This window comes from Motacilla alba, chromosome 6 (assembly GCF_015832195.1).
Source record: "Motacilla alba alba isolate MOTALB_02 chromosome 6, Motacilla_alba_V1.0_pri, whole genome shotgun sequence".
NCBI classification, from domain to species: Eukaryota; Metazoa; Chordata; class Aves; order Passeriformes; family Motacillidae; genus Motacilla; species Motacilla alba.
The window spans coordinates 19,221,331-19,236,557 of NC_052021.1; the positions used below are offsets into that span (position 1 = coordinate 19,221,331).

General features: G+C 41.0%; 2 protein-coding genes across 13 annotated transcripts in view; one reads left to right on the top strand and one right to left on the bottom strand.

The window, feature by feature from the left end:
* The first annotated feature begins 596 nt into the window (after positions 1–596).
* LOC119702886 (interferon-induced protein with tetratricopeptide repeats 5-like) lies at positions 597–4,838 on the top strand. Its single transcript, XM_038141549.1, is given in 3 exon segments — positions 597–653; positions 655–695; positions 2,815–4,838. Coding segments are annotated over 3 exon segments (1,518 nt in total). The 5' UTR covers positions 597–611; the 3' UTR covers positions 4,250–4,838.
* A 2,464-nt stretch (positions 4,839–7,302) lies between these two features.
* The window catches only part of SLC16A12 (solute carrier family 16 member 12), a 33,394-nt gene continuing 25,469 nt past the window's right edge, over positions 7,303–15,227 (bottom strand). For all 12 annotated transcript variants that reach the window (XM_038141557.1, XM_038141558.1, XM_038141553.1 and 9 more), the window contains 3 exons: positions 13,560–14,151; positions 12,237–12,496; positions 7,303–11,132 (listed from right to left, as the gene is read on the bottom strand). In XM_038141557.1, the coding sequence (XP_037997485.1) occupies positions 10,870–11,132; positions 12,237–12,496; positions 13,560–14,151 (1,115 nt within the window). In that variant the 3' untranslated portion in view covers positions 7,303–10,869. The remainder of the gene's footprint in view (positions 11,133–12,236; positions 12,497–13,559; positions 14,152–15,227) is intronic.

Sequence of the window (15,227 nt, forward strand, 5' to 3'; positions counted from 1 at the left end):
TTGGTATAGTATTAGTGTGGGTTTTTTAATATAATATATATCATAATACAATATTTCCATAATAATTCCTGTCCAGCCCTCTGAAATATGGAGTCAAGATTTCTGTCTCTTCACAAGTCCTGGCTGCCCAGGAAGACCACACTGGTACAGCAGCAGAGACCTCGTGGTGTGAAGGCACAGCATGAAGGAATGCAGAGAGGGGAGATAAGGGTTTGTTAGTGTGTGTGTGTTAACGTGGGTGACACAACACCAATAAAACACAGAACTGTGCAAAGATGCATCAGCAGAGGCACCAGGGGCAAATGACCCTTCCCTAGCCTATGCAGGATAAGGTCAGCCCCCACTAGCCTGAAATATTCTCTTTATCATGGACGTCTCTGCCTTTGAACATAGAAAACGCTGGGAGCATTAGGAGCTGTTGCCACATTCTCCACAACACAAAGTAAAACATGGCACAGAGCCAGGCTGAAACAGCGCGGCTTAGTGACTCAGTTTCGATTCCTCAGCTGCAGACTGACTATGCTGCTTTGGCACACGCAGGGAAAAGCTCTGTTTCACTTTCTTTTTCCCAGTGATTTCATCACAGCTCATATAAGGGCTGGACCAAATAAATGGAAGGCACAACAGCTGTGGGCAGCACTCCTTTGGCTTTGGGGCTACCTGAAGACAAGTGAGCAGAGAAGGAAAACCATGAGGTAAGAAAGCAATCTAGTCTCTGAAAGATGCTTTTTTTCTCTTTGCCACGGGAAAATAATGTTTATTATTTACATAAATGTAAGCAGTGAGGGACTTTGAGCATCTAAACAACAGAAAATATTTTACAGAATATTTAGAGAAGAACCAAAATAAAATAAGGATGATCTTGAATGTTGTCATGTTATTGCTTCTCTAATGAGGTTTAGTCTATGTGAGTAGAACACAAGGTCAGAAAAATTTTGTGCATGCAGTGTGGGGATGAAATCCAGGCTGTAGCAGGTGCAGCTGGTGCCCAGCCAAAGAGGTATAATCTGTCTTTCAAACCTGTGTTTGTGATTCCTCCTTGATTTGCCTCCTCATAATTTTGCAGTCTTTCCACTCAGTCCTTTTTTTACCCAAAAGATTTGAATGTGCAGTTGAGCAGTAGCACATGCTGTGCCCCACAGGCTCTTAGACCTGCTAGGAGTTACAGGAGAGACAGCAAGGAAGTGTTTCTAAGAAAGGAAGATTTGACCTAGAAGCTTCAGTAATAGACTTGTGTGTCAATTCTTCTCTAATTAAGGGAAAGCACAGTATGGACTAAAATGTCATCTCTGTGTTGTAAAAACATCCCCTTGATTGTATGACAAAGGCCAGTTTGTGCACCCACACAGGGACACAGGTAGGCAATGGCAGCAGGAGAAACCAAGTTAACACCCTGCCCTGGTGGCTCCCAGGCCCCATTTGGGAAGAAAAAGCGGTTGAATGATGGAGAGGGATTGTCCTGATTTCATCTGGTATAGAGTTAATTTTTTCTCAGTAGCTGGTACAGTGTTTTGGTTTCATTTATGCCAATTATGTGTATAACACACTCACAATTTGTTTGTAGCTGTGTTTATCCTAGTCAAGGACTTTTTTGTGTCTCATGCTTTGCCAGTGAGGAGGTGCACAAAAAAGCTGGGAAGAGCACACCTGGGGCAGGTTATCTGAACTGGCCAAAGGGATATTCCACACCAGAGAACATCAGGAGGGAGTGACCTGGAAGGGGGCTGATTGGGGTGCAGGGACAGAGTCTGGCATCAGACAGCAGGTAGTGAGCAATTTTATGGTGCACCTCTTGATTTTCTTTGAGGGTTTTTTTTTTTCTTTTTTAACATAATTATTAGTATTTACTATTACTATTAGATTTAATTTTGTTTCAGTTATTAAAAATTATTAACTTCTGATCTTAACCTACAATTTTTACTTTTGATTCTCCTCCCTGTTCTACTAGTGGGGGACAGGGGGAGATGAGTGAGCAGCAGCATCATGCTTAGCTGCCAGCTGGGCTGAAACAACACTGGTGATACAGGAGTATTAAGGACCAGTAGTATGTCACCAAGATCTGGTTAATAAGAGTGTGTGTGTGTCTAGGGATGAGGCACCTGGGGAGAGAGAGAGGCTCCCTAACCAGCCACTGGACATCCAGAGCCAGCATCTGATGAGCCACAGGGTTAGTGAGTGAGTGAGTGGGTGGTTTGTACCAGCAAGTGGAATGGGGTTGCACACTCATGGACTGTACATCCAAGTACGAGCAACTGGAGAGGCTGGTGAGATCTGGGACCCAATTCCTGATACATTAACCATATAATCAGTATAACCATTACATAAGAATGGTGCTATGATCTAACATAAAAGGATATAAAAATGCAGGAAATGCAAAATTAAATTTATAATACAAACCATAACATGTACAAAGGTTTAGGAAATTGATTAAATCACAGTATTTATAGTTTAAGGGAATTTTAAGTGATTACATCTTTTGGGTAGGCTTCAGCAATTGTTCCCAGCACAGGAAGTATGTTCTTGAGGTCCAAGGGTGTGCTAGCTTTACTACAGAGACCAGCCCTCCATTTTAACATCCACAGAAACATCTGTTTCTGTGTGAGAGGTGCCATCATACACTGGCAAGAATTACTAAAATCACTATTCAGCACTTTGGACCTAGGGCTCCCTACAGCCTTGGCTTGTTTGAAGTATTGTGGACCAAGGGCACCAAGTAAGGTATTGCCTGCCTTTAAAAGTACATCATGCCTGGCTTAAAAACAAATAGCAAAAAGTAAATGGGATATAAACAACTTTTTCTTTGATTTCTTCTAGTACCATTTCCAAGGATTCCTTGAAGACTTCCCTATTGCAGTTAGAATGTCATTTTACATGGACTTTGTTGAAGAAGCATGTAAGTCTTGAGGCCCTAGAGGAAACAATACTTGACCATATCAAGTTTTTGTCAGAATATGAGATTAGAGATTATAATTTACTCTCCTATGTAAATCACCTAAAGAATTCAAATGAGGAAGCCCTGAGAAATCTCAAAAAAGCTGAAGAAGCTATTCAAAAACGTCATCCAGATGAAATTGCCAGGAGAAGTCTTGTGACCTGGGGGAACTATGCCTGGATCTATTACCACATGCAGAGATATGAAGAAGCTCAAAATTATATAAGCAAAGTGGAAAACAGCTGCAAAAAGCTTTCAAGTACCACTCATGGGAAGATTCAGCTTCCAGAGATCTACGCTGAGCAAGGATGGACATTATTACGTTTTGGGAGGAATTACTTTGAGAGGGCAAAGAATTGCTTTGAAAATGCTCTGAAAATTGAGCCAAATAACTCAGATTTTAGTACTGGCTATGCAACAGCAATGTATCGCTTGAAAGGCAATGCCTGGTGGTGTGGTGGAGAGGTAAAGCCATGCCTCGAGGCCTTGCAGCGGGCAGTGGAACTGAATCCCAAGGACACTACTGTTATGGCATTGCTTGCATTAGAACTCCAGCGATTAAATCGAGCTGATGAAGGGGAGAGGTACATTGAAGAAGGACTGCAGAAAACCCCTGACTTTCCTGTTTTCCTGCGACATGCTGCTAATTTTTACAGAAAGAAAGGAAAAGTGAACAAGGCAGTAGAGATTTTGAAGAAGGCCTTAGAACTGACACCAAACTCTGTCACTCTGCATCACCAACTAGGACTCTGCTACAGATCCAAGTTAATGCAGCTGAAAAAGACAAGATACCCGCCTCAAGAGGAAATGGAGAATCTCATCCAGCTTGCAGTTTTTCATTTTAAAACAGTGATTGACAAAAAGCCAGTATTTTTTTCTGCCTATAGTGACCTAGCAGGCACATATGCAATAGGCAAGAAGTATGAAAAAGCAGAAGAGATATATCAGAAAGTGCTTCACAGACATGATTTAGCCTGTGATGAAAAACAAGAAATCTACTTCAATTATGGCCATTTTCAGCAATTTCACATGAAGTCAGAATCAAAAGCCATTAAATATTACATAGAATGTCTGAAACTGGAAACAGATTCCTATTCAAGAAGAAGGTCCAGTGGAGCTGTGGAGACATTACTGAAACAGAAAATTGAGAGTGGTTTAGGAGATTCCAATGATATTGGTACACTTGGACTCGTTCATAAACTAAATGGTAAGAAACTAGAAGCAATTGAATGCTATAAGGAAGCGCTTGATTTGGATCCCAACAATGAAGAATATCTGAATGCATTAACTCAGCTACAACTTTCCATCAGAAGCTAAAGCTCACAAAAATCCTCTGTACAAAAAATCCCCCAAACCAAGGAGGCTTCAACAAGACTTTCAAAACTTTTTTTGTTGTTTGTTTTTCTTTTGAAGGTAGACATTATGACCAAATGGAACACAGGTGGCATCACTTTCCGCTCATAACATAGAAAGTGCAGACAACAATTGTTGATTTGTTCATTCCCTAACAGAGAGCATGCTTGGCTAACTATATATCAAATATATATTTTTATAGCTCATCTAACTTAGTTTTCAATTCTAACGTGTATAAATGTTGTATTTAAGTGATAGTCTGTAGAACACAGAACTTCTATGCTGAAATCACATATTACCTTCTACTGACAAAAAGATAAAGGAATCATATAGTATTATCTTGTCTTTATACTTGAAGGGCATGCTTATACATAAATAAAATTTCTGAAGCATTTTAAGTATTTCAAAAATATCCTTTGTAGAAACTTTTGTTGAAGGCTTGTTCAGTTTACTGCCTTGTATGCTGTTTAATTGTGAAAAACAAACACTGTTTAGCTAGTCCACTGGAAAGCTAGCAAAATATGTATTATTGTAGTGAACTATTAAAGTCTGTTGAATCTATAAGCCGTTGCTTCTGGGTATCTCTTTGATGACCAGCCTTCATGTTTGTAGATCAAGTGAAATAGCCATTCCAAAAAGTAAGGATAAAGTTTTCGTAGGATGTGAAAGGCTGAGGAGACAGCCCCATTTATTTTCCCTGATCTCTCAGCAAAATTGGCTCCAGGGGCATTGCACAAGATAATTAAACTGTGCACAAAACCCTGTCTGTCTAGTTTACCCAAAACACCCCATCAGGAACCACAACGGCAAACATCTGGAGAGGAAGGAAGGACAGTCTTTGAGATGCCAAAGAGATGGCTATGACCATGCTTGTCAAAAAAGCCAGGGATAGCAAACACACACAAGAAATGACCTGAACTGGACATGGAGGGGAGAGCACAACCAGAGCAGAGTGGGGAGAGTGCCACAGGGCAGGGGAGAGAAATATAAAGAGCATGTGGAAAAACAGGTGGGTGCCTGAAGAAGTGCACTTCAGCAAGTCCACTTCAACTGCGCTTTTGGGGCCTGAGCACACTTGCAAAAAAGCCAACCAAGAAAGGCAAAGCACAGGTCTTTGTCTGGAGATCCAAAAGCTGTTTATTGCTTCCAAGCAGGTCCACAGAGAGAGACAGAAGAGGGTGGAGGGTACGAGGTTAAATATGGGGAAAATGAGTGGCTCTGAGGGCTGAGGACCAATGGGAACAGGGAAAAGTGGTGCAGGGGAGGGGCAGCAAACTAGGAGAACCAAGGGGATAACGGGCAGAACACTGCAGCAAACTGGGGCCGATAGGGACCGAGAAAGGAGAGAACATTCTAGGGGATATACATATATGGGGAACAGGGGCTGAACGGGGGTGGAACAGCTGGGAGAGCCAATGGAACTGGAAACATTAATATGTGCTTGCGGAGGCTCTTAGGAGCGAGGCTTTTCTCGCCCTAACTGCAGAGGGGTGTTTCCCCAACTTGTTTCTGCTCCTCCTAGATTCATGTGCTGTCATTTCAATAGCAGGTTCTGAGCCTGCACAGGTGCCCATAGGGTCTGCATGGTTGGAAGAAAGCCCTGAACTGCCCGAAGTCCTCAGCTGTCCAACTAAATTTTGATATTGTTTGTAGTATCCTGTTCTAATTTCCCAGTAGTGTCCCTGTGTTTGATAGAGCATAGTACTCAAGGAAAACTAATGCTGTACTTCCAAAACAGTTCTGAGCCCTAGCCACTAGTGTAGCATGAAGCAAACTGGTGACAGAGCCCTTCAGGAAGGATGTGCACTTTAGCTTCTGGCCATCGTGGAGCATTCCTGCACCCACAACAGCACCCCTGTACAGACAGGATGATGAACCGTGAAAGAGTGCAAAACACCAATGTGAGATCACAAAATAACAATAAACCTCTTCCCTCTCAGCTCTCCTTCAAAGAACCTTTCATACACGAGCAAAAGCAATTAAGTGTACATAATTGCAAACACCCTCTTCCTAAGAAACAGCTGGAGCAAAATCCACCCTTGTTTCCCAGCCACCTGCCAGCTTCTCTCTTACATGCAAAGGCAACCCTGCCTAGGGAAGGAGCGGTGAAGAGGGAGAACAGGAATGACTGGGAACAGTTCTGACAGACCGCTCCTGAAAGCTGGCTGCAGCAGCAGTGGGGGCAAAGTCAGGAACTGGTGACATGACATTAGTGTGCCCAGCTATGGGGACAAAAGGGTCTGTTGGACAACCTCACTGCCTTTGGGAATCTTGAGGGCTTCTAAGCTCAGCATCAGTGCTATCTAAACTCCACTGAGGGCATGGAGGGTGGAGGGCAGCAGGGAAGAATTTGAGGAAGAGGTGGTGCAAGCCACGGTGACACATTCATTTTCCCCTCTACACTGCCACCAGGATATCTCCTGAAAAAAGAACCTTGAAGAAATAAGGGTAAGGTATAAATTATTTTGGAAAAAAAATGTGAGCCTGAATTTTTATGAAGAGTCATAGCAACTTGATCTGCACAGTGAAAACACTGTGAGACACAGTGTATACAGTCAGTAATGCAAAAAAGTGTATTTGCTGTGCCTCATCTCCTTTGTACTCTGCAGGACTGCTCTGGACCTCAAATGCCTGGGGATGCTTTCAGGTATCCAGCCTGCTGGATTTTGCCTGTCTTGTAAATGAGGAAAAACGTTATTTCCCACAGGGTGGTGCTGCTGCATTGCCTGGTAGGCTGACATGGGGAACAGGTTGAGTTGGAGCTTTGGGAGTTAGAAAAAATGAAACACACATTTTTGAGAAATATGTGGGGGTTTTGGGCAAAACTAGAACTGCACAGAGGCTGAACACACCTGTCAATTACAGATGTGTTCACACCCAAGTATGAATACGTCACTGAAGCTGATGCTAGCAGTGTAGGGAAAAAATGACTGAAAATAACACCTCAGGAAATGAGGAGACAATTTATGACTCAAAAGCACCTTCTGAAGTATATAGAATACTGAAATACGCCCGAATAATCACTAAGAAGAGGGTATTATTTATTGAGGCAAACCCCACTAAGGACTTTTTGCTATGCTGACCATGAAGTAGTGTTACAGTTTATGTTAAACAAGCTCTTCCTTCTCACATAAATTTGTAACACTTTACAAAGCAATAATGTTTGGCAATATAAAATACATTCACCATATAGTAACACAGCCTTTGTCTTTCAGGAGATAAATTATTATCCAAGCTGATAGGAATGTTTCAGGAATACTTTTTCTGAAAAAAAAAGAGTCATTTTTCACCAGAAGGTACTTGACTTTTCCAATGTTGTTTTCACACAGCTTTCCAAGGTACAATTTAATAAATGTTCTAGATTATCACTAGAATATAAATAATTTCAAAATAAGTATTATTTCCCCATTTCAAACCTCATGGAATAGAGACACATGGGATAACTTCAGCAGCTGTAAGCAGTTTCACTTACTTACACTGAACTTCCATCCAGTGCACAGAACAGAGCATAATCCCAGGTAGGATCCATCTGAGGTAGAATCTGTGTTGGACAGATGTTACCCCAGCCAAGTCCCACCACGCTGTCCTGGGGCACCAGACAGGCCCAGCAGTGCAGTGCTCCAGCCGAGCATCCATCAATGCTTGTGTCTATCAGGGCTGGCATGAACATAGAATTACAGGATCATTAAGGGTGGAAAAGACCCCTAAATCCTCAAACATGCAGTGTTCATCTGGCAAATTGTTCGCAGCTAGCTCAGGTATCTTGATTTATTCCCATACTAAGCCATGCCCAGAAATGTCCTCCATAGAGGACAGCCTGAATATTATGATCTCTGAAAAAAAATATTGCCAATACCATAAATCATTCTTTAAAACTATTGTGAGCCAGAGATTTCTGTAATGCATTGCCTGAAATATTTTACATGGCAGGATGAAGGTGATCTGTTCAGCCTGGGTTCTGTGGAGCAGGAGGAAGTTTGTCCTGAGGCTTCACCAGCCTGGATTGTATTCCCATTTATTCCATGTGCAGGTGGAAGCTGCTATGCTTCCTTCCTTCTGTTTCTTAGGGGGAGCATTCATGACAGGGCTGATATTTCACAGTGTGCTTTATGCACAGAAGTCTTTATTGCAGTATATAAGCTTTTCTCCGTTGACTTAAGTCAGAGCAGAAACAGTATTGGAAAGCCCTGAAAGAATTTTACCATTTTCTACAAAAGGCATGTGGATAAAACCAGATGAGTGTTTGCTGCTAAATATGATACTTAAAGCAATAAGTACTGCTCAAAAAAATAAAGGGAAAAGCCTCTGAAAAAAATATTGAAATAATAAAAAAATGCTAATAATGTATTACACAGTATAATTTACTATGATAAAAATGCATATAGCATTATTCCAACAGGCTCTTACAATATGCAGTTCCGACATGAACAACAGGTGACATGTTGTCATGTGGTAAACAAAGTAATTAAATTTTTGTAAAAAAAATTAAAATCTTGTAAATTATTTATGGTGGTAATTTATAACTTGTTCAAAAATTGTATTTTTGATTGACCATACTATTCCCTACTTTTTAAAATATTGTATTAAGATCTAAAACATTATCTTCATCAGTACTAATTAAAAAAACCAATTAATTTTTTTCCAAATGTGCATATTTTTCCTAACTCATTAAGAAACACCATTAGATAATTTTTGTCCTTTTTTTGTGAATATATGTTAAAAACTATACTGGGGCCCAAGAGTCAATTTTCCTGCTGAGCTGAAGAAAAGTTATGTCATTGGCTTTAAGATTTTGCACTGCTCTTGCTTATTCTGTGGTCTGTGCACATAGATCATGCCACTGGCTCTGACTACATTCCTGAAGCAGGACAGCGAGAAAGGCTTCATTTAAACACAAAACGATTTTAATATGTTATATTTGAAATACACTTGGATAATAAAACTACTTGATACATGGTATTCATATATATATGTGTGTGTGTTTGTATATATAAATACATTATACTCCTATGGCTCTACTCTTGGTCTAAATCAAACTGATAAATATCAGTCTATGTTTCTTTCACTTCCAAGGCACAGAGTGGAAAAGGACACCACGAGCAGCCATTGAACACACTGCAGACTAACAAAACTACTAGTTTGGTGTAACTGGAAATTATTTGGACTCTGATCAATTTGTTAATGAACAGAATACAGCTAGATCCAGCATTAAAACACTGAAACTATTTGTATTGTGGAATGTGAAGTTTTCCATTGCTGACAATGTTTTCACTCTGGAAATGTAGAAAATCACAATATTTATTAGACCATCACATCAGTACGTTATTCCATGAGCTACATTCACTCCCTAGCGCCTGTGAAGCAGCCAACTGGAGTATATTCCTCACACAAGCAGCAGGAAACTGTCAGCAAGTCACAGCTCTTGTGTTCTGGCCATCAAGGAAAAGTGACCTGACAGCTCTTCAGATGGTACAAATGAGCAATTGGCACCACCTGGAGATGCAGCTTCTGGGTCTGAAAAGAGACAGACTTGCCACGGCAATACACAGGAACAATTCTGCCAACATCCTCTCCATTATCAGCCCGTGGGGTGGGCAATCTCTCAGCCATCTGGTTGCATGGACTCTAAAGTTCTCTAATAGGTGCTGATTTTACAAGAGGAAGAGGCTCTGTGTTTGAACACACAGGAGCCTCTCTGGTCTCTTGGGTTGCCTTTGGCCTTCTTCCAACTAATGCAATTAAAGCACATTTATCTATCAGCATGCCTGGTCCCATGGCACAAATTTACTCCTCTTCAGATAAGCAGAGCCACCACAGCACATTTTCCACCCTCCAAGACGAGGATCAGCTGAATGATCATACCCAGAATGTCAATGTTTAGAAGTTGAAATTTTAAAGGTATCCAGAAGAAAAAAGAAAAAAAGTCAAATTTGCTATAGAGCACGTGGGAAAGCAGATCTAAAACCATATTTGAAATTAAATTGAAATGTATGTACAAAGTTCAGGCACATTGTAAAAATTAAAGCTGCTCCAGAGATACTTTCAGCATAAATCAGTTTCCTGCCAGATTTTCTTAAAAAAAAACCAAAAACAAAAACAAAAAACAAACCAACAAAAAACCAAAAACAAAACAAAAGCCAAACAAACAGATGACTTTGGCATTTGAAACACTCATTTGCAAAGAGTTTCATGTGGACTGATAAATGTAGAGATTTTTTCATGGTGTGTTGAATTAGTCCATTGAAACATACTAGGCCACAAAATGAAAAAGCTTGGGTCATTAATAATATTTTTAAATGTAAATGTTATTGTTCAGTTTTGGTGACTGATCCCTGTGGAGTCAACATTGCATTTCAAATAAATCTGTGAACACTTGTATCTACAAACTCTATTTTCAGTCTAGCTTTCTTCTGTTACTGCATTTACTTGGTATTACTTTGCTGTATGTAGATTTAAGCCAACTAAAACACGACAGAACAATCTAATTGAGAGATGTCTTGTTTCACAGGAGAAGTACCTTCAACAGTGTAACACCGAGCCAGATCTGTCTCAGGCTGTGCCCTACTGAATCTCAACAGCACTTGTCACCTGTTGCTGAAGCTGTTTGTATCCACAGCCAAAAATTCAACATCCCTTTGGTCTAATTCTGCTGTGACAGAATAAGCTATTGCTCCATTTGTCCAGATATGCTGTTTCAAGGCTGTGTTACCAGTGAGGGATGGCAAATGGGTTCTTTTGATTTTCTTTGCTAGTCTTGCAAAGCACAATAGTGCTGAACTAAATATCATAGAAAATCCACACAGGAGAAATGATGCAGTATAGCTGCCAGTTGTGTCCACAAGCCAACCTGTCGGGAAAAAAAAAAAATTAGAGGTCCACCAGTATTCTCATGGATAATTTACAAATCCTGTTACCCAGTTATAAACTTCTGGAGTTATCACATATAAATACAATCAAATAATACAGATTTACATCACCATCACTATGCTTTTACATCCTGGTGCAGAGAGGGATTTATTTTCAGCAGGCAAATATCTTTATGGCCTTTTGTTTGGAGGTCAAATCCACAAGAAAAGGCAGAACAGTCATCACCACACTACTAAATAAACATCTTCCAACTGCCTGGATTTAACTGGCAGTCTTTAGAAGGCTTAGAGAGCTCTAAGATCTTCACACAGAAACTTTTATTAAGCTATGGCCAGGCTCATGCTGCATTCAAAACAATTCTTTTTTGCAATAAATTTGCTATGGAAAATTAAATTAAAAACTTGATAAGCAGTGATTAATTGGGAAATGATGTAAACATCAGACAAAATATGCAAGATATATATAGTTGGTTGTTTGAAAAAGATCTCAGAGCTTCCATGGTATTAAAAAATGTGTCAAGTGCTTGGTAAAGAATAATAATATGGGTACAGCTCTCATCCTTACTTCACTGTAATGGTACAGATGGGAAAAATGATGGTTAGATATTACAGGGATGAGTTTTTGACCAAACAGGAGTGGAGCTGACTCACCTACCTGTTCAAAGCAATGTAGAGACGAAATATAAAAAGAAAACATTAAAAAAAGAGACAAACTTGGAATTTAACTCTCTTTAGAGAGATTTAGATTTTACAAAATCATGTCATTTCACAGTGAAATCTTTTACTCCTTCTACTTGCACAATTTCTAAACTACGTGAAGTGGTGATGTAACAGCTCTTAGAAGCCTATTTCATACTGGTTTTTCTTTTAAATTTCATCTCACTCTATATGTAGAAATCATCCCACCGAGACCAGGATGTAGGATGGGAAATCTAAAGAGTTATGAATGTCCAGCTGTGTTATTCCTTTACCCAGAGGCTGCCTTCACATTCACTGTGCATTTGCTATCCTTCCTCTCCCTTTACATCACAGCAATAGGTAAATCTGAAGTTAAGGTTCTAGGAAAGTCATTTGGCAAAACTGACCTGCCACAGGTGGGCTCACTAGATATGGTATGGCATGAAGAAAATACACAACGCCCAGTGCTGATGATAGCAAAGGAGTCCCTACTGCATCTGCTGTCACAACAGGGATCAGCGTTACATAGGCTCCATCAAAGTAGCCAAAGGTAAATGAGAAAGGCACAAGCAAGGGGAAGCTTTGGAGAACTGGCAGGAAAAGACAAGAGAGGCCATCCATTCCCACAGCAAAGAGGTAGCAAAAGTACCGATGTTTCTTCAGGCACCTGCAAATTTCAAAACAGAAAAGAAAAATATGGTCACTGAAACCAGCATTTCAGCTTCTATGTCCTGGCATGCAGTGCTCCAGTCCCTCTCTCTTTTCTATAGCTCACATTTAAGTCAATTGCCTTACACAAGCCTTCACTCAGCAGACGAGCCCAGGTTGGGAAAGCTGCCCACCTACAGCTGCAGAAACATCTGGCCAGCAGCAGCCGTGCTGCCTGCAGTGTTCTTCAGGATGTTCCTAGTGACAGAATGCTGCTGCCAGGATTTTGCAGTCCCCTAAAGCTTCAATGTTCAAAGTAGTATTTCATTAGGCTTTACATCCCAGCTAAGCAAGGTGCTCCCAGTATTATGCATAAAATATTGCAGTATACCTCTCTTAGCTGTCACCTTTCCAGTCAGCCCTTAAATGCGAGTTAGTGTGAGTTAAGTGAGATGGCAATTCCCTTCCTTCCTGCTTCACAAAAACAATTGATTTCTCCCACAAACTAAATAAGTTTAAAGAATGCACCCTTTAGAATCCAAATCCTTGGTAATTTGGCCAGTATCTACTGATGTTACAGATGCTGTACACTGATGTTTGGAGTGAGCTGAGTTCACAAAGCATGTTGAGTTCTTATATACTGGAAAATGTATAACAATTTTCAGTCAGCCCTTCCTAGCATGTGCCTAACAATATTGGGCCAGACCCTGGACCCTCTTCCATAACTTCTGTGACTCCTTAGCAGCACAAAAGAGATGGAACAGCAGAGGAAGCAGGGTGAAATCCCCTTGGAAATAGATATGGAGAATCATGCTCAACATATCTCAGGCAAGGGGTTACATTTCCACTATCAAACATACGAACACATCATTTTTTTCAGGAAAAAGGATACAAAGCCAGCAGAATTGAACAAACTCAGAAGAAACAAAAAGAATAAACAGCAAGCATTCCTGAAAGTTAAACTGTGTTGTTGGGGGTTTTTAAGTTACACATGCTACAGAAAGACTACATAATGTTAACTTTTACTAGCATCCAGCCTCCCACCAGCTAAAGCCTACACTTGATCAGCCAGAAGCCCTTACCTTCTGTCTGTGAGCCATCCAAAGGTGATATTACCAACGATGTCTATGACACCAAGTATGGACATGAGGAAGGCAGCCTGGTGATGACTCACTCCAACACTCAAAGCATAAGGCACTAGGTAGACAAAAAGAGGGCTGCAGCCATATGCCATAAATAAAATTGACACTGCCAGCACCATGAAGCCTGGCATCAGCAAAAAGTCATATTCCTTCCATGAACAGTAGCATAAACACTCATGAGGCCATAATTTGATTAAAGGTGAACAGATGGACATTCGCTTTAAGTCTTGTTTTTCTGTTTCAGGGACATAATTCTGTTCAAGCAACTCAGGAGCAGTTTTACAATCCTCCTTAAGAGAAATAGGCCGCATCAAGGCACCACAGACACAGAGGTTTAAAACAAAACCTCCCAGGATGAGCAAAGCTCCTCGCCAGGAAAATTGCTCAATTAAGAGCTGGACCACAGGGGCCAGGATGAAGGTACCAATTCCACTTCCTGACATGGCTATTCCATATGCCAGTGCTTTCCTTTTGTTGAAGTATTTGCCCACCATCGCAATGGCTGGAGAATAACAAAGTGCAAATCCAAGTCCTAGAAGAGAAAGCAAAGTGCAGATGGCTTAATAGTAAGCATGACATATGGAACATATTAAAGCAAACCACATAATGTATTTTCATTACTACAAAAGAAGAGAAAGCTTTTTCTGATTCTGTATCACGCAGCCCACTCTGAGTGTGATGAGAAACTAGGATGACGTCTTTCTTCCACTGGCAGAGTCCCTGACTTGACAAACCTAACTGGTGACCATTAATCCACAATAATGAGACTCAGACAGAGTGATAGGGTTCACTTCATAACAAGAACAAGGAGGATCACTAAACATGAGAGAACTGGTGTGTCAGCCTCTCCTGCATAGAAGATGAGGTCTTGCCCCAGGGTCTGCACCAATGCTGGCACTGGACACGCTGTCCTGATGAGGCACCACTTTGTGTTTTGGTCTGTTGCAACCCTGAACATTAATTTTCAGGTCTCTGAAACACAGTACAAAGAGCCTGTCTCTGTTACTAATATTCTACAAAAAACCCTCTCTTGGTCTGCTACACAAACTCCTTGCAACAGCTGCTTGGAGTCCTGACCATTTTAAATCCCTGCCTACAAGTAAAGAGGAGAGGAAAGCCTCAGAATGCCAGATCCAGTTGAGTAAACAAATAAGATTCATCTCTTGGATGGAGAAAAAGATTGTGGTCTCTGCTGCAGAATCAGAGAGCAGGTTTTAATCATCAAGTGGTTGCCCTAACACTAAAATATGTATTTCTGAATCAGTAATAGAAATTAGTTCCTGACTAGGGTTTTGGAGCATGTCCTACATTGAGGGTAAAACAGTCCCCAGTGCCTTTGGCAGAACTTGCTGATAGAGGATAAAACAGTCCCCAGTGCTGTAACCGGCTTGCCACATCCTCCTCAAAGGCCACACTGTGTGGGGCAGGCACTAAACCTGCCAGGATGGAATAAGAGGATTAGAGGGACTCTGGGCGGCGGGTGCCCAGTCTGGCATCCCTCAGGAGGCGAGGGGACAAGCAGGGCACAGAGCTGGGCTTGGACCTGCACAGAAAGCAGAGCCAGCGGAGCAGCCCTGAACTAGAGTCATCATCACTCAAGGGCTATGA